At 36.1% G+C, this 19,623-nt stretch overlaps 3 protein-coding genes across 3 annotated transcripts; 1 reads left to right on the plus strand and 2 right to left on the minus strand.

Annotated features, from left to right (window-relative positions):
- The first annotated feature begins 3,222 nt into the window (after positions 1-3,222).
- Positions 3,223-5,853, plus strand: LOC112777632 (UPF0603 protein At1g54780, chloroplastic). The gene is made up of 3 exons (XM_025822008.3): positions 3,223-3,868; positions 4,394-4,586; positions 5,451-5,853. The coding sequence occupies exons 1-3, from the start codon at positions 3,434-3,436 to the stop codon at positions 5,696-5,698; spliced, it is 876 nt and encodes a 291-aa protein (XP_025677793.1). The 5' UTR covers positions 3,223-3,433; the 3' UTR covers positions 5,699-5,853.
- Positions 5,854-8,844: 2,991 nt separating this feature from the next.
- Positions 8,845-13,468, minus strand: LOC112779986 (GDSL esterase/lipase At1g54790). Its single transcript, XM_025824331.3, has 5 exons — positions 13,209-13,468; positions 10,031-10,231; positions 9,785-9,951; positions 9,438-9,708; positions 8,845-9,227 (listed from the first exon to the last, which is right to left on the minus strand). The coding sequence occupies exons 1-5, from the start codon at positions 13,450-13,452 to the stop codon at positions 8,935-8,937; spliced, it is 1,176 nt and encodes a 391-aa protein (XP_025680116.1). The 5' UTR covers positions 13,453-13,468; the 3' UTR covers positions 8,845-8,934.
- Positions 13,469-14,057: 589 nt separating this feature from the next.
- Positions 14,058-14,822, minus strand: LOC112778324 (uncharacterized). Its single transcript, XM_025822654.1, has 2 exons — positions 14,736-14,822; positions 14,058-14,471 (listed from the first exon to the last, which is right to left on the minus strand). Exons 1-2 carry the CDS (start codon positions 14,820-14,822, stop codon positions 14,058-14,060), a joined length of 501 nt encoding a protein of 166 aa, XP_025678439.1.
- Positions 14,823-19,623: the final 4,801 nt, after the last annotated feature.

Raw genomic sequence — 19,623 nt, forward strand, 5'->3', positions numbered from 1 at the left:
AATCAGAGATGGGTTAGTAAAGTGTATCCATAGGGATGAGGCTGAAGCTTTAGAAGTGATGCCGACGGATGAGGAAATTAAGGAGGCTGTGTGGGACTGCGAATCTTCCAAGGCCCCAGGGAGTGATGGGTTTAACATGAACTTCATAAAGAAATGCTGGGATGACATTGGGCCGGAATTCACTGCTGCAGTAATGGGGTTCTTTCAAAGTGCAAAATTGCCAAAGGATGTCAATGTAACGTGGGTGACACTAGCTCCAAAGTTTGAAGGTGCAAAGGAGGTGAAGGATTTTAGGCCGATTAGTATGGTGGGGTGTGTGTACAAAGTGATTTCGAAAGTGTTGGTGCACAGGATGCGATCTGTGATGTCGGGACTGGTTGGAGAGACTCAGACTGCATTTGTAAAGGGAAGAAAAATTCATGATGGTGCACTCATAGCCTGCGAGACGGTTCATTGGCTGAAGACTCGGAAAAAGTCAGCAGTCATTATCAAACTGGATTTTCAGAAGGCCTATGACAGAGTGAGATGGGATTTTGTTGACATTGTGCTACAGAAAATGGGCTTCGGCCAAAAATGGAGGAGCTGGGTGAAGGAGTGTGTTACTACGGCCACCATGGCAGTCTTGGTAAACGGGGCACCTTCCAAGCCATTCAAGATGGAGAGGGGACTAAGACAAGGGGACCCACTTTCTCCATTGCTATTCGTATTAGTTGTAGATGTGTTGCATAGGATGTTGGGGGAGGCTGTGAGGAATGGCCGCATTGCTCCACTGCTGGTAGGGGGAGATCTTATTGAACTGTCACACCTACAATTTGCAGATGACACTATTTTATTCTGCCCGCCGGAGACTGAAACAATTGTAAACTATAAGAGACTGTTACGGTGCTTTGAGTTGATGTCTGGGCTGAGCATTAACTTTGATAAATCGAATCTGATATCGGTGAACTGTGAGCAAGGATGGATTGATCAGGCATGTGGACTGCTGGGATGCCAACAAGCTTCTCTACCGGTTAGATACTTGGGAGTTTCTCTAGGTGCGAATCCGCGCTTGGTGAAGACTTGGAAACCAATCATTGATAAGGTGGAACAGAAGCTGAGTTTGTGGAAAGCCAAGGTTTTGAATAAATCAGGTAAGCTGGTCCTTATCAAATCGGTGCTGAATAGTCTCCCCATCTACTACCTTAGTCTATACAAGATGCCGAAGGCGGTAGCGGACAAGCTGGTTGCTTTACAACGGAACTTTATGTGGTGCAGGGAGAACGGGAACTATGGTATACCTATGGTAAAGTGGGAGATAGTTCAGGCTCCAAAAAAGGTTGGGGGATTGGGGGTTGGTGATGCAGTGCTGAGAAACACAGCGCTTCTGTTTAAGTGGTGGTGGAGGTTTTCAAAGGAGGATTGCCCGCTGTGGAAGAAGATTGTGTGTTCGTGTAATAAGTTGAACCCGGATGTCAGGTTAGCAACTCAGCCTTTACCAGTAAAGGGTGGCCCTTGGAAGGACATATGTCAGCTGAATATAAAAGAACCGCGGATTCGTGATAAAGTGGTAAGTGGACTGGCAATGGAAGTAGGCAATGGTATGCAGACTCGATTTTGGGAAGATAACTGGGTTCAAGGTGGTACTCTGAAAGGAAGTCATCCGAGACTCTACTCTATTTCCAGTCAGCAAGGACTTGTCATCGGGGAGTGTGGTTTTTGGGATGGGCTTGATTGGATTTGGAATTTTCAATGGAGGAGGGCACTGTTCCAATGGGAGCTGGAGCTTGTCAATCAACTGCATGAGAGGTTAAGGCCAGTGAGGTTGTCATCAGGTAGGGAGGACAATGTGGTGTGGAAGTTTGAAAATAAAGGTATTTTCTCTACTAGTTCTGTGATCCAGGCTATACAAGCGGAGACATTATCAGCTGAGATAACGAGTTATAGCTTCACGAGTTCCATTTGGAAAGGTTTCGTTCCTCCGAGAATTGAGCTCTTTGGGTGGTTTGTGCTAGTGGGTAGAGTTAACACCAAGGAGCGGCTGACTAAACTAGGAGTCAACATTTTGGGGGATAGTATGTGTGTACTGTGTACCAAGGAATTAGAATCTGTTGAGCATTTATTCCTTAGGTGTGAGGTAACATGGCAGGTGTGGTGCAAGTGGCTGAGGTTACTAGGAAGGGAGTGGGTGATTACCGGAACTGTTAAAGAAATGTTTGAGAGTTGGCATGGAATGCATAATAGACAACAGGGGAAGAAGATGTGGATGTCAGTGTTCTTTGCAGTGATTTGGAACATCTGGTTGGAACGGAATGCACGAATCTTCAAGAATGCAAGAGCAAGCCTGGAGGTCATACACACAAGGACGTTGATGAGCTACACGGAATGGAGTGGTGGTGATCCTGGGGGAGGATGAGAGTACTGGGGATAGTAGGGGTTGGCTTATTTGTTGGTAGCTAGTTATGTGTCTTCTTTTTTCTTTTATTTGCTCCACTTTAATGTGTTGAGCTTCCTTTGTTTCAAAAAAAAAAAAAACTTATATTTAATGAGTTAAAAGAAATAAATCGGGAAACACTCTTAGAAGCATGCCATGTCAACTCCATCATTAAGTGCAGAAATCCGATTTTTATATAATGGAATAAATTTGCATACTGTTATGGTCTACTTATATATATAATTAACAACATTCTTACTACTATTGCAGTATGACTTCATTGATCTCATAATCTCTCACATGAATTGTCCAAAAAATTTTCAACCACTTTTAACTTTGGCACATGATCAAAATTATAACATAGAGCATCATTAAACAAACAGGCCAATATTTAAATTTATTTTATAAGTTTGTTTAGTGCTATATGTACAACATAATCAAATACAATAATACTAAAAGAATAGTTAAAAAATTAAATATGACGAACTTTGTTATTCATTTTTAATTATGATTTTATAATAATTCAGGGATCACCTCTTCATATGACTGTGCCAAAAATATAATTTATAAATTTAAAGATTTGTTAAAACAAATACTTTAATATACATAAAATATAGATTGTTAAATCAGTTTTATTATAATTATTATCAGAATTTATTATGATACAATTTTTTATTTTAAGAGTTATATAGGTTATTTTATAACTAATTATAGAATAAATTGTATCTATTATTTTTAATTATCTAAAAAAAATTTATAGTATTAGGTCTAAATCTAGTAATATAATGATGTCTAAAATGATCCACGTGGCTAATTCTAATTCCTCTTTATTTTTTGTTCTGAAGACATTATCCATTTTCAAACACAGCGAACCAATCGAAACCACCCAAAATCTTGAAGCAAAGAGTGAACATTCAATGATGTTGAAACAGAACAACACTTGTTCTTCTTCTCCATCTCTAACTGAAAACTGAAACCCCATTTTCCTTCTTCTTCTTCTTCTTCTTCTAATCCCAAACAAGAATGGGAACCATTTTCCCTCCTCACACTCACACTCTCTCTCCACTATTCAACATCAAAGCTTCTTCATCCTCAAGAACTCTCTTATCCCCCTCAAATTCCATCTTTTGCTTCAAACCCATTATTCCCAGCCTCAAAAAGAATCAAACTTTGTCCTTTAAGCCTTCATCATGTGCAAGCTGGTTGAATCATGCCCAGCAGGGCCTTGCTGCTTTGGCTATTTCTTTGGCACTCAACTTCAACCCAATTTTGTACACTGGCAATGCATTTGCATCTGAATTTGATGTTCTTAACGAGGGTCCTCCAAAAGAAACTTATGTGGTTGATGATGCTGGAGTGCTTAGCAGAGTAACAAGGTCTGATTTGAAGCGCTTGTTATCTGATTTGGAATCAAGGAAGAATTTCCACATCAACTTTGTCACTGTTAGGAAACTCACGGTTAGTTATAATTTACAACAATTATATGTTTTTAATTTTATTTATTTATGTTAATGCACTTGATATCATGTTATTTTACTTGAAGTTGACAGAATGTGAAAGATTAAACAAATTCTTATCATGATGTGCTGTGAAAGATTAAGCAAGTTCAATGCATGCTCTAGGAACATTCACAGCCACACACTTTTTTGTTTTATATAATTTGAAAACTTTACAAATGAAAATGTGTGGTTGATGATGCTCTTGAAGCAAGTATCAAATGTTCTTCAAGAGCATGCAAATATTTCTCATGTATGTTAAGGCCTTTTCGATGATAGCTTTAAATTGTAGTCTGCAACATTAACCTGAATTGTAATTTATTTCTTCTAAAGCCATAGAACATGATTGCGTAGTTTGATCCATATAGCAGACGCCATGTAGAGAAAAACTGTATTGTTGTTGTTCTTGTCTAACCTTATCGATGTTCCTTGCAATGCGATACTGGAAATAAGAGTAATTTGGTTTTATGATGTGATGCGGTTGCAGAGCAAAGCTGATGCTTTTGAGTATGCTGATCAAGTTTTGGAGCGTTGGTATCCTTCCATAGAAGAAGGCAACAACAAGGGTATTGTGGTTCTTGTCACAAGCCAGAAGGAAGGAGCAATCACCGGTGGCCCGGCTTTTGTCCAAGCTGTTGGAGAAAAGGTTCTTGATGCTACTGTCTCTGAGAACCTTCCAGGTACTTCCAAATTCCGCTCTATAACCTAATAGTATCATCATGAACAATTGTGGCTAACTTAACTGAATGTCTTCTATTGATGGGAATAGATTCACTCGTGTGAAGCGTTTACACGATTCGATCATGTATGATGATCTTTCACTGTTAGCTCTCTTTCGTTAAATTTCTAGTCTGAGCTCTGCTTTCTAAATTGATAGTGAAAGATCACACATTAAATGAGAAGATCTAGCATGCATGTTGTTAAATTTTTTATAAGACATAGTTGATTTCTACTAGGTGGGCCAGCTTTGAGCAATTTCTAAGTTGGATTTAGCAGAAACTAGCTTTATATGTTCATCTTTGCAAAAACCAAAGCAGATGAATTTTGAACTTGGCATCTGGTTGCATCTTGGTCCGAACGGTTGAGATGCCATGCTTGTCAGGCATATCATGCAAACAACTCCTATATATTTATGTTTATGCTAGGCAAAAATTTTCTTGATTATAAATCCTTATACATTGTTCTTTATATAGAAGACAGATATGTGACAGGACACCATGACATTGTTTGATCCATGTAGTTTTGAAAGAATTATGTATTCTATAACATTTGGTTATGTCTGAATCCAATTCCTTTTATACTTCTTAGACATGTTTGGTTAAATGGTAAAGAAGAGGTGGAAACTTTCATGTATGACAGTATGCATATGATGAGTATAACTACATATGGAACTCATCCACGAAAAGTCTACCTCCTTTTTATCACAACGAATCGTTTATAGAACTTGTCAATCTTCTGAAATTTTCATCAACGAGAAGCAGCTGTAATCATTTACTTTTCCATGTGATACAAAACCAACAATATCCAATTTTTCGAGTATGCAGTATTGGCAACGGATGAGAAGTACAACGAAGCTATTTATAGCACTGCGAAACGGCTAGTTGCTGCCATCGATGGCCTTCCAGATCCTGGTGGACCAACATTTAAGGACAACAAGCGCGAGTCTAACTTCAAGTCGAGGGAAGAGACAGAAGAGAAGCGTGGACAGTTCTCTCTGGTTGTTGGAGGTTTGTTGGTAATTGCCTTCGTTGTTCCGATGGCACAGTACTATGCTTATGTCTCCAAGAAGTAAGAAAATAGCTATGTAATTATAGTTATATCTGCTTTCCAAATTTTCACACACTCAAATTCATAATGTGTAATGTGTAGTTGTAAGTTGTAACTATTCTCATGTTACAATTTAGATTGAGAAAATTGGTGAATAAGATCTTTTTATCGGCTCGTAAATGCAATTCTAAATTATGTGCATTGACTATAATAGAAGGGGTATTTTTTCACCTTGCTGGGATGCATCTCTAATCAAGTATAGAACTTGCTAAAAGAAACCAAGTAGAATAAAATCTGTTGAAACCAGCTTATTATGGTTTCTATGCTAAACATTTTTTTTTGTTACTTTCTAAGCTTCTAACCAAGCAAATTGCAGGACATAATAGCTTGAAAATAACAAATTTATCCTCTTTTACTTTCACTATTTAGCTTTTCATTCAATAAAATAGACATAGTGTTCTGCTGTCAATCTTTTTTGAACGAGTAAAGTACTACTATTTTTGTTCTTAACATATGGTTAAGTCTTAATTTTGTTCTTGACATTTAAAACATCATATTTTTGTCTTAAAACATTATATTTCGTTCTATTTTTGTCCTTTGGTCAAAATTAAATTTTTTTTTAAAAATATATTTTTTCTCAGTTATTATTTTTTTCTTTTCTCTTACTTTTCTACCATTTTGACTCTCAAATCACTATAACCACTGCAATGACCACTATAATTATAATTTTTGCAGTTATATAAAAAAAATATAATGGAAGAAAATGCATTTTTGGACGAAAATTTTTAATTTTGACTAAATGATTAAAATAGAACTAAATAACATTGTTTGAGATAAAAATCAAGGTTGCGAGAACCGGACCGGTTAATAAACCGGTAAGGTTACTGGTTCAATGGTTCACTGGTTCGACCGGGGTTCAACCGGGGTTCAACCGGTTTAATTAAATATTAAATAAAATTATTAAAATAATGTAAAAATAATTTTAAATATATAAATTCAATAATTTCTAACTTAATAAAATTTAAAATTTCACATAATAAATTATCCATAACTTAATATTAGAGGTTCACAAACAACTTCAAACATCAAAGTTTATAACTAAAAAAAAAAAAAAAAAAACGCACATAATGACAAACCCATATGAATTGATGATGGATAAGAAAATCATAGATGATGGATAAGAAAATCATAGATGCACCTCAAAGCACAAGTCATCACCAAGACCTAAACATAGCATAATGAATAATTTAGCTCAACTAACAAAAAATGCTAATTAACACAATGCTACTTACCTAAGTGCCAAAGGGACATTGTGAGAGAAGAAGGAAAAAGATTGATAACTACAAAAAATGCTAATTAACACAATGCTACTTCCCAATTAGCTCAGGCTTTTTTGTGTCACTTCAACAACCAAAATGGGCACTAAAACAAAGCTTGTTTTTATTAACTATGTTGATTACTTTGTCACTTTCTAGTGTTGGAATGGTTCAAGGCAGCAGCAGAAAACTTCTGGCACCAACATTTCCTGATTTTGGCAGCTATGATTTTCCTCCATTTCCACCGGTGACTGACTGGCCTGAGTACAAATTCATCATGAACAAATTCTATTATACCACAAAGCCAGCCAGCTAGGGAAACTTGAAAGGCAAAAGCACATGAATGATGAATCAAAGAAAAATATCCCCCAACCATAAAAATTGTAAACTCTTGAACAAAACCAAATTATTTTGAAAATTAATGCAAAAAAAAAAAAAAAAAAAAAAAATCTGTTGCGGCAGAATCTGAAAAATTTTGAATGAGCTGCAATGCTGCATAATTTGTTACAGTAAAGCATCAGATCCAAATCAAACACCAAAGGCAAGAAGCAATAAGAACAAAATGGCAAAAAAATAGAAGCAAACAATGGATGAATCATGAATAAAAATTGAAGCAGAAGCAAACAGATTCATGAAGCAACAAAACCCTATTTCTAAACAGATTCATGAAGCAGCAAAATTGAAGCAGCAAAAATTGAAGCAGCAAAAATTGAACTCAGATTCATGAAGCAGCAAAATTCATGAAACAGCAACTCAAAATTGAAGCAGCATAAATTGAAGCAGCAAAAATTGAACTCAGATTCATGAAGCAGCAAAATTGAAGAAACAGCAACTCAAAATTGAAGCAGCAAAATTGAAGCAGCAAAATTGAAGCAGCAGAAATTGAAGCAGCAAAAATTGAACTCAGATTCATGAAGCAGCAAAATTGAAGCAGCAAAAATAATCCCCAGCTGCCTTCAACGCATCATAATAGAAAGCCAAAAACAGATTCAAGATTCATCAAGCAGAAACCAAAATCATGTAATCCAGATAAACATGAAGCAGCAACTCAAAATCATGTAATCCAGATAAACATCAAAGAGCATGTTTTCTGTGATAGAGAAGAACAGAAACATGAACAGAAATAGGAACATGAACAGAAATAGGAACATGAACTCAAATAGGAACAGAACCATGAACAGAAACATGCCCGCATACATGAACCGAGGTGGAAGGCAGAGTATTACCGGCGACGACGGTGGAGGTGGAGAGCTCGGCGACGACGGTGGAGGTGGAGAGCTCGGCGACGACGGTGGAGGTGGAGAGCTGGACGACGACGGTGGAGGTGGCGAGCTGGGCGACGGCGATGGAGGAGAGGTGCGACGGTGGAGGTGGCGAGCTGGGCGACAACGATGGAGGATAGGAGCTCCGCGACGGCGATGAGGGGCTGTGGGAGGGTGAGAGGGTGAGAGCTGAGAGATACTGAGATACTGAGGGTGGTGGCTTTAGGGTTCGTGCATAGCTGATAGCCCTTTTCTTTTTTTTTTTTTTTTCTCTTCAAAACGACGCCGTTTTGAAGTTTAATATGCAAATCAATAAACCGTGGAAAAACCGGACGGTTCTCCCGGTTCACCGGTTAACCGCCGGTTCGACCGGTTTTTTCACCGGTTTTTTGCCAGCCGGTTTCTGACCTTACCCGGACCGGTTAGGTGACCGGTTCCCGGTTTTTCCGGTTGAACCGGCCGGTCCGGTTCGGTTTTCAGAACCATGATAAAAATAAAACGTTTTAATTATTAAGAACAAAATTAAAACTTAGTCCAAAGGACGAAAACAATACTTTAACCTTTTTGAATTGTTGAGATAAATTCAGGAAAAAGGAATCAAAGCTTGTTTGGTAGAATTATATAAATATCTGGATACCCTGCACTACACGAGTACAGAAAGAATCAAATAATTGTTTATCACACTACATGGATTGGGATTCAGTGGTTGTGACTTGAGCAAGAGAAGGAATTAACATTTTGCCAGAGAAAGAAGGGTAAGAGTATTTTCCAGTGAGAATTTGTGATGCAACATACTGATTTGCAGCCTCAGTGTAATGTGTCCCGTCCCAACTCACATACACACTGCTATCATTGCAGCTCTTTGCTGTGACAATGGTCCCATTCAAGCTCTTTGTCGACCCACAAGTCACTCGTTCGTCGTAGTTCAACGGCGGACCTCCATATCCGCAACAAACCATAATAGGCTGTTGAAACCCTGCAAACAAACAATAACATAAATTGATGCCAGGAAAGAGATGCAAGTCAATAAAAGGACAGTCCGGTGTACAAACATCCCAAAAGGTGAAATGTACGCAGCCTAGCCTGATAATTACAACATTGGTGGCTGGTTCTGCGACTTTAACCGGTGACTTCGAGAAAAGTACTAAAACTATGGCTCAAACACACCAATTAAATACTTAATTACCATAATTGGAGTAGTTTGAAATGAGATTTGATTTAATGGTAAAGATATCAACATATGTAACATTTGCATCTGGATATTGGCCATGCAATTTAGTGCATAAAGCTTGAAGCTGTAGATTAAAGGTTTTAGCCGCTTGGTTGTGCGAACTAACGCATCCTTGTTCATCAAGCTTGGACGAATCAACGCCAAATTTGGCAATATTTTGAGCCAAGCATCCAAGAGGACCAGTGTTATGTATCCAGAAATTCCTAGCCCCTTGGTCATATAGTTTCTAGCACACACAAAAACATAGTGAAAGTTAATTTCATTAAGAAATCAAAGGAGCATCATCAAACATTTAAACCAACCTTGATTCCAGTTTCAAATTCCAATAGAATATTTGGAATTGAGGCAAGAACTTGGTCCAGTGTTTTCGAATAAAATGCGCCAGCAAGATCGTTCTGGCCTATGTCGAGCATATACAACCCCTTGTTGAAATAATCTTCAGCCGGGACATATTTTTTGTATTTCTGACCTGTAACATTGTAGTGTCGACAATTTGAAAATGAACTAATAAATTGAGATACTTGAATCCCAAAGGAATTGTCATATACCTGCTGCAAGCAATTCAAGAACGCGAGCTTTGAACCGAATAAACTGAGATACTTGAATCCCGAAGGAGAATGGACATAAAGATGCTGCAGTGGCTGCAAGTATGGTTGAACCTGCTGCTGCAAAGTTGCAACCTTTCTGGAAGTTTGGCAAACCAATTGAATCCATGTAGGCATTCAAGAATGGCATGTGCATTGCATCCACTACAATAATCAACCAACATGAAAAAATGTTATGCGTACGGCCATAATTAGTCAAAATTTTCCATAATTCACTTCATTTATATTATTTAATATCAGTTTTATTTTTTATTCCACTCTCTTATTATTCTATTTATCACCGTTCTTATCAAATCTACTTATTAATGATATTAATTATAAAATCATATTCCTTTTTATTAGGCATTATTATAATCAATATTTAATATTCCTTTTTATAATTTAATTTTTATATATAAAAATACAATAAAGATTAATAATAATTATATTTAAGAACAGTAGTTATAATATCAATTACATTAAATAATTGCAATTGATTCTTTATCCGTTATGATATTTATCATCAATTATTGGAGATATGAAACATGAAACCTATCCTAATATATACTTTATGTTAATTCAATCATATTCATTAAAAAATTACAAGAATAACACCATTGTAAGTACAATAGTGTATAAGTCAAGAAATTTTACAAGAAATTGTTTTTAACTAATTTTGATGAGGTATGGTAATAAATCGATTTTCTTTTTGTGTTTTTATGTGTATTTATAATTATATTGTACTATTATATTCATACACATAACATTCATACGTTTGTATACATAACATCCATAATTACATACAACTAACATCTAAAAATTAAATTCATGTTTATTAAATATTACAATCATACACGTATCATTTTTTAGTTATTGCATAAGTAACTATTAAGTTAACACAAATATTTTTAAATTTTATCATAATTGAATTTAAAAAAATGTCAAATTCTTAAATTAATTTATTCAATTGATAAATTTACTTATAACATCCATAAATTTATCCACATAACATCTATAATTTCATATTAATAACATCCATAATTTATACTCATAATATTCATAATTTCATACCTATGATGTCTATAATTAATAAATTTTTATAATTAATATTATCAAATTTTAAACTATACGTCTTATTGTATTCTTCAAATTATCTCATATGTGCACTAATAGATCGTGATTTTAATTATTTTAATATTTTTTTAATATTCATATGTATGCTTATTATTTATTGATTTTAATATCACGAGTTAATAATTATTTTTAAAAAATTATTTTTAAATTTTTGTTTATATTTTATATTTTATTTTTTATTTTTTAATAGTCTATATATAAAATATAAGTTGTATAGTAGAAGTTGTTAAAATTTTTTAATTATTTAACTTTCATAATTTTTGCAGAGAATTATTGCATTTAATGGATAATAATGTGATTGAGAGATGTTAGAGATTTGATTTGAGAGAAACTGAAATTGATTTTGGAAAGAACATTAATGACTCCAAATATGCAGCAAAATGATAGGTGATAAGGAGGATAAGTGATAAGAAGGTGTATCTCACTTGCTTATCAAGAAAATAGAAATTTTTACATGATATTTCTATATTGTAATTATTTTTTAGCTACCTAGCATTACCCTATATATATATATACTGTGTCCTAAGAACCATCTACGAAACTTATCTCAGTTTTTATTTATGGCCCACTTGTCATAAAAAGTAACTTCAGATCAACTTTTGCCTCATAAACAATAAATAGGAACTCAAAGTATCTCTTTCTTCTCCATTAAGAGGAACTAGCTTTAATCCTTATTGCGGTCCCACTTAATTAATTAATTAAAATTAATATAATTACTATTTTTTATAATAATATTTTTTAAATTTATAAATTCAAAAATAATTCACTATTAAAAATATTAATATTAAAAAAATTATCATATATAAAAATAATACACAATATATAATTTAAAATTATATTAATTTGTAAAATTACTTAATATAAAAAAACATAGTTAAATTCTATAATTTTGTAATGTGGTTAGCATTCTAAATTTTATAAATAAAAATAAATAACTCACTAAAAAATTATTTTATAATGTGCAAAAAATTAAATTTATTTTTTTATGTAAATAAATTTAATTAATTATAATTTAATATAATTATTTTAATTAAAATTTAAAAAATTAATATAAATTATTAATTAAATAAAAATATAATTATTTATTATAATTAATTATTTTAATAATATTAACTATAATTTAATATAATTATTTAAATAATAATTAATTAAATAATTATAATTTAATTATTTATTATAATTATTTAATTAATTATTGTTTTAAAAATAACTTGTCACATGGCAAGTTATTATTGGTAAAATAGAGTCCTTTCGAGAAAGAACTCCTTCTTGGAACTTGTGCAGAGACCCGTTAATTCTTCTCTCCAATGGTTAGAGTTTTTATGTGTCAAAAAAAAGTGGAGAAGGAACTCACCATTGGAGATGCTCTTATACCTTAATTAATATCAAATAGGATGTCTCAAGGTCCTAACTATCTAAAATTTAAATTTGAGTACTGAGACTTACTGGTTACTAGGATTAAACAGTGGAGTAAATGTACTTGAAGAACAAAGCATTTTTTTACAATTTAAAAATTCTTAATCGGTCTCTAATCATCCAAGGCTCCTGACACATTATCATATTATTAAATATTACTATTTATAGAGCCACTTAAATGTTACTTGGATGATTGAGGACCTATTTTCAAATTGTGGAGGGACTCTTTGTCTTTTGGACAAATGGTTAAGACTTGAAAAATACAGTTACTCTACCAAATACTAGTAGATTTTCGTTGATCATAAATATTTATGAGTAGTTCTCTTCATCAGATCCTAGTTCTATTCTCTCATTATCTGAATTACAAATCAAACTATCTTTCAACAGAAGTAACTGAACTCACGTCACTTGATTTCTTTTTATTGCCATTACCACAGATGATACCTTTACTACTATTTATTCATAGTCTTGGCTTCATCAACTAAAGTTCAACCTACATTAACTGTAAATATAAATTAAAAAGGAACATTATGATTATTGCAATAAATATAAGCAAGAAAATTCTATAGATGTAACAATGTTAGAAACTTACTTAGAAAGTCAACAATGAGACGACCATTGCAGAACCTCCCGGTTGAAGAAGCATTGAAGTAACTCTGTCCATAAGGTTGGATAAGTTGAAACCCCAACCCTGCAGCAAGATCACCTGTATCCGAATTCGAGTCACCGAAGTTGAAAACAGCTGGATAACTCAAGTCAGAGGAATTTGCCACAGCCAAACAAATGCAGTGTAAGACAACTTTAAAAGCAACAACATTATAATTCTTAGAAGCCATGGTGAACTCTCACTTCTTGTGTGCAATGTTGCCCTTTATATATATAAGTGTGTGTGAACCAACGTTTAGAAGCTTGCTTGTGATACTTGAAAAGCAACTGAAACTCCAAAAGGGAACCTTTGCTTTTCTTTTTGTATTCATTACCATATGCCGTTCAAGAAAAACAAGTCTTGCGTATCACGGGATTTTATTGCTGCACCTAATCATGTCTTCCATCATCTAACAATTATAACTAATATTCCCATAAGAATTTAAGAAGTGTGGAAACTTTTCACATGTTCCAATACACTTTACTGGAACTAAGCTATTCCACCTTTATAAGCCGTCCATTAAATGATTAAAAAAAAAATGGATGGGATAGATTGAGTGGGGTTTTTAGTTAGTGGTAATTGTACATATTAGAGTTTTTGTACCCAACTTTGCTTAGACTATAAGCAGCATTTATTAGATATCGTTTCAGCAGACTTGAATTGAGACATAAAATTAGTGGTTATATGCCAGACACAATAAGTATATAATGCTCTAGGAGGCCGCCAGCCGCTGCCGTTAGCTTTCAGTGCAGTCTTGATCGCTTGAAATCTGTCAAAAATAATCAGTAGTCCGTTCTATTGGGTCACATGTCGTCTCAAATTAGTAAAAAAGAAAGACCAGGATTTGGTACTATCAGACTCGACAATTGCAAAAGCAATAGGAAGAATGTTGTTGTTACCGTCTTGTATCACTGCAATAAGCAAAACACCACTGTATTTGCCATACAGATGCGTGCTGTCAACAGAGACGAATGGCTTGCAATGCTTGAATACCTCCGCAGGCAGGGAAGGCCCAGAATACATCAAATATGCTACACTCGCGCACCATAAGGTGTCCATCATAGTACGGTACGGCTTTGAACTTACATATTGTTCCGGGACAACAACTCTGTAGTGCTTGCAGCAACCTAGAAACCTTATTGTATGACTTCTCTCTATCATCGTATATCTGCGCCCAATTGCCTTTTGCTTCGTCATCCAGATCTCTCTCTACGAAAGTTTGAAGTGATAGCTTTGCCTAACTGCACCTTGTAGTACAAGGATACTAACGGATGGGTTGGACTGTATCAATGACAAAATGACACGGCAGATAAGGCTGCCGTCCAGCTATCAATGGTCTTGAGACATAGTTGGTGTTAAACACGTGTGCGCTCCTCCAACCCTACGCACTTCCCTAACGAAATAACACATACATGGTTCACATTTACACAAAGTATAATAGTGATAAATGATATTAATTACACCACAGTTAACCGATGCCTCACCAATATCTGAAATTTTGTCGGAGGGCAACACGGAGACTCCACGGGCATCCAGCTGCATATTGCCGGCAATGAACATGGTACTTTAATCGGTCCGACTCCATTACTCGGTACTCAACACTTTTGCAAATGCTGTAGTTCATCACACCCTACATCACTGCATGTCTACTTTTGAATTTATGGCAACTCGAAACTCCACACCACCATCTAAGTTTGTAATAATCTTCACCCATATTGAAAAACGGAGTTTTCTCATGCATTGCATCCAGATCCAGCGTGTGATAATGACTGGGTACAGCTAATAAGGCCGGAATCGGTTGCGGGAAAGGAAGAAGATGCCGAACTAATATCTCCACCGGCATCTTGGGTCCAAACTCCTCTTCGTCATCATCTTCAGAATAACCACTATCATGGTTATCCGCAACATACTCCTCGTTGGATTCCTCGCCATCCATGTCCATGTCTTCCACTAGACTCGCAACGTGCATCGGTGGTAGTGTGAGAAGTGGGTCGTCCTGCACGAAATCCGAGTGGACAGATCCACCGCCACCAACATCATCGACCTTCGCAAAAAGCTTCATAACTTGTGCCGCCATGATTCTCCCATGGATGTCAAACATGAGCCGCACATGCTCATTACCATGGACTCAAAACAGACGAAATCGGAAAACTCCATTTTCCATCGGTGCTAGCAACCTATATCTTGTAATACCTTACTACATAGAGTTTTACGCTTAAGTCGTAGAACAGAGGTAGTGTGGTATTACGGATCTCTAATCAGAAAATATTTACTTATAATAGTGGAAAACATAGTATACTAGGAGCCTTGAAAAACGGGTAAAACAAAATCGCAAAATAAAAAGCGCAACACTCAGGAAACGGAGTTAATTGCGTGCTAAAGAACCTAAAGGTTAAAGATATGAATAAGCGAAAGAGCAAAAAGAGAGTCAAGAATACAGTAAAACTAGCTCCTGACTCAGCCTGCGAAACCAAGGCTGGCCGAAGAATATTTACATATATATATATATATATATATATATATATATATATAAGTATCCCAAATACCCAAAATACAGAAATAGGGTCCTAACTATCCTTTAACCTCTAGGAGGAACAAAATAAACAAGTTTCTTGGAGAGAAGCTAAGTAATTAAGTACATATATACATAAACTGATAAACCAAAACATCCCAGGGACTACTCTGCTTCAAGAAATCCAGACGCCTAGCGAGGAGCCTCTCAACCTGCATTTGAAAACAACAACACAGTATGGGATGAGAACCAGGGGTTCTTAGCATGGTAAAGGTGCCACGCATATAATATATAAGGTCCTGGGAATGCCAGAGGCAATCCTAGAACTCCAATCATACAGTTATAAAACTTAATTTCTAAGCAGAAGACATAAAAAGGGGTAGGTGATCTAAGTACCCTAAACTTACTCACTTTTAAACCTAACATAAACACCAAACCATTCCACCCTTCCTCTGATCCTCCATCATCCATGAATCAGCAGAGACAAACAAACAAATAGTTTCACGCACAAGTAGGAAACAGGTAGTGCAAATAGCAAATATAGCAGTTAGCAGGGTATCTATTTAGTTAGGCAATCCCAAATAATGCATAGCAGACAAAACAAACAAATGCACATGATGCATGCCTGTCCTATGGATGATGAGGCTCATCTGTCGGTTATCCAGCCAATCCGACAAGTCCAAAAACCTTAGAATGTCCCCCGTCGCGCATCCCCATGAGTCTATGCATAGATTCCACCTTCATTCATCATTCAAACATTTATTTATATATCACTCAATGGGGATATTCATACCCAAAAATTTATACGTGCCTGGTCACCCTTACGACGTAGGGTCAACAGAGTATCGAGATTCAACCTGGAACACGTAGTGGCAAGCCACTGTTCTGTTACCCAGGAAAACTCGTATCTCAAATAACATCATTCATAAGCCATTTCATGTTCATAATCATTATTTAATCATTCATCAAAAGCCATGGCATCATAACTTCATTTAATATCCATCTCTTTTTCTTATAAATCCTCATGTTTGCCCTTTTCTTCATTCCCAAGTTACCTTATTTTCTTAGTTTCAACTAGCTACTGGACTTAGTACTATACCTTATGTTTAAAAGGATGAAAATGGAGGTTTAGAAGTTAAAAATTTGGTTTAAAACACAAAAATCCAGTTTTGCAAGAAACAGGGGCTGCGCGTGCGCGTGGTAGTACGGAAAGGTAGCACGCGCACGCATTCCCTTACCATGCGTATGCGTAGGTGAGAACATCATGTCACACGTACGCGTGGGTCAAGCGTATGCGTGGTCATGCATGTTGGCTCATCGCGCGCACGCATGGGCTACTCGCGCATGCGCAGTTTAAAATGCCATGCCACGCGTGCGTGTGGGCCACGCGTACGCGTGGATGTATGTTTTTCCAAAAAAATAACAGATTGCCCAGAAAGCTGCAAAACCAGAATTTGGCCGCCTGCATACACATTTTTCACACCAAACTTCCGTCATCCATAACTTTCTCTGCAAAATTTTATTTTTCACAAAATTTATTTCATTCAAAAGCTTGCAAAACCATCTTTCATTTGAAACAAACCGCATTTCCATCCAAAATTTGAGGAGCAAGTTATGGACTACTCAAGTTCATCAAAAATCTGTTTTAACCAAATTATACCTGGTGAACGAAATTGTGATCACACTTTTCACAACTCCGATACAACTAACCAGCAAGTGCACTGGGTTGTCTAAGTAATACCTTACGTGAGTAAGAGTCGATCCCACGGAGATTGTCGGCTTGAAGCAAGCTATGGTCATCTTGTAAATCTTAGTCAGGCGGATTCAAATGGTTATGAGGTTTTAATAATTAACAGATAATAAAACATAAAATAAAATAAAGATACTTATGTAAATCATTGGTGGAAATTTCAGATAAGCGTTTAGAGATGCTTTGTTGCTTCTGAAGCTCTGCTTTCCTATTGTCTTCTTCCAATCAAGTGTACTCCCTTCCATGGCAAGCTGTATGATCCTCTCGGATGAAAAATACCAGGTACGGTTTCTGCACGGCTAATCAAATGTCAGATTTCTCGTCTCGAAAGAAAAATACCAGGTACAGCTACCGCACGACTAATCATCTGTCGATTCTCACTAGCGTCGGAATAGGATCTCTCTATCCTTTTGCACACTGTCACTGCGCCCAACATTCGTGACTTTGAAGCTCGTCATAGTCATCCCTTCCCAGATCCTACTCGGAATACCATAGACAAGGTTTACACTTTCCAGATCTTAGGAATGCTGCCAATTGGTTCTAGCATATACCGCGAAAATCCTAATCTCACGGACTCGGTCCGTGGATTAGAGATCTAAGAGAATATACTCCGGCTGTCGTCCAATGACTACGTTGAACATCATGTAGACCGCTTGTGGTTGTCAGGCACGCGGATCTTGGCTAAGCGAGTAATGAAGATAGTGGGTGATTGTCACGGGTCACCCCTTCATTCTGACTTAACTGAATTAAGTACAAAAGTATATCTTGGAGAAGAAGTAAGCATGAATTGAAAGAAAAATAATAGTACTTGCATTAATTCATGAAGAACAGCAGAGCTCCGCACCTTAATCTATGAGGTGTAGAAACTCCATCATAGAAAATACATAAGAGAAAAAGGTCTAGGCATGGCCGAATGGCCAGCCTCCCAAATGGCATAAGATTGTTCCAAAACTAAAAAGATTCGATTACAATAGTAAAAAGTGCTATTTATACTAAACTAGTTACTAGGGATTACAGAAAATAAGTAACTAAGTGCAGATAGTGCAGAAATCCACTTCTGGGGCCCACTTGGTGTGTGCTTGGGCTGAGCATTGAGCTTTACACGTGCATAGGCCATTGTTGGAGTTAAACGCCAGCTTGAATGCCAGTTTGGGCGTTTAACTCCAGTTCTGGGGCCAGTTCTGGCGTTTTACGCCAGAAAAGGATCTCTGGCTGGCGTTTAGACGCCAGTTTGGGCCATCAAATCTCGAGAAAATTATGGACTATTATACATTTCTGGAAAGCCCAAGATGTCTAATTTCCAACGCAATTGAGAGCGCACCAATTGGGCTTCTTTAGCTCCAGAAAATCCATTTCGCGTGCAGGAGGGTCAGAATCCAACAGCATCTGCAGTCCTTTCTCAGCCTCTGAATCAAATTTTTGCTCAGGTCCCTCAATTTCAGCCAGAAAATACCTGAAATTACAGAAAAATACACAAACTCATAGTAAAATCCAGAAATGTGATTTTTGCATAAAAATAATAAAAATATAATAAAAAGTAACTAAAACATACTAAAAATTATGTAAAAACAATGCCAAAAGGGTATAAATTATCCGCTCATCACAATACCAAACTTAAATTGTTGCTTGTCCCCAAGCAACTAAAAACAAAATAGGATAAAAAGAAGAGAAAATACAATAAATTCCAAAATTATCAATGAAGATTAGTTTTAATTAGATGAGCGGGGCTAGTAGCTTTTTACTTCTGAACAGTTTTGGCATCTCACTTTATCCTTTGAAGTTCAGAATGATTGGCATCCATAGGAACTCAGAATTCAGATAGTGTTACTAATTCTCCTAGTTCAGTATGTTGATTCTTGAACACAGCTACTTTATGAGTCTTGGCCGTGACCCTAAGCATTTTGTTTTCCAGTATTACCATCGGATACATAAATGCCACCGACACATAACTGGATGAACCTTTTCAGATTGTGACTCAGCTTTGCTAGAGTCCCCAGTTAGAGGTGCCCAGAGCTCTTAAGCACACTCTTTTTTTGCTTTGGACCACGACTTTAACCGCTCAGTCTCAAGCTTTTCACTTGACACCTTCACGCCACAAG

This window comes from Arachis hypogaea, chromosome 19 (genome assembly GCF_003086295.3).
Source record: "Arachis hypogaea cultivar Tifrunner chromosome 19, arahy.Tifrunner.gnm2.J5K5, whole genome shotgun sequence".
In the NCBI taxonomy this organism is placed as follows: domain Eukaryota; kingdom Viridiplantae; phylum Streptophyta; class Magnoliopsida; order Fabales; family Fabaceae; genus Arachis; species Arachis hypogaea.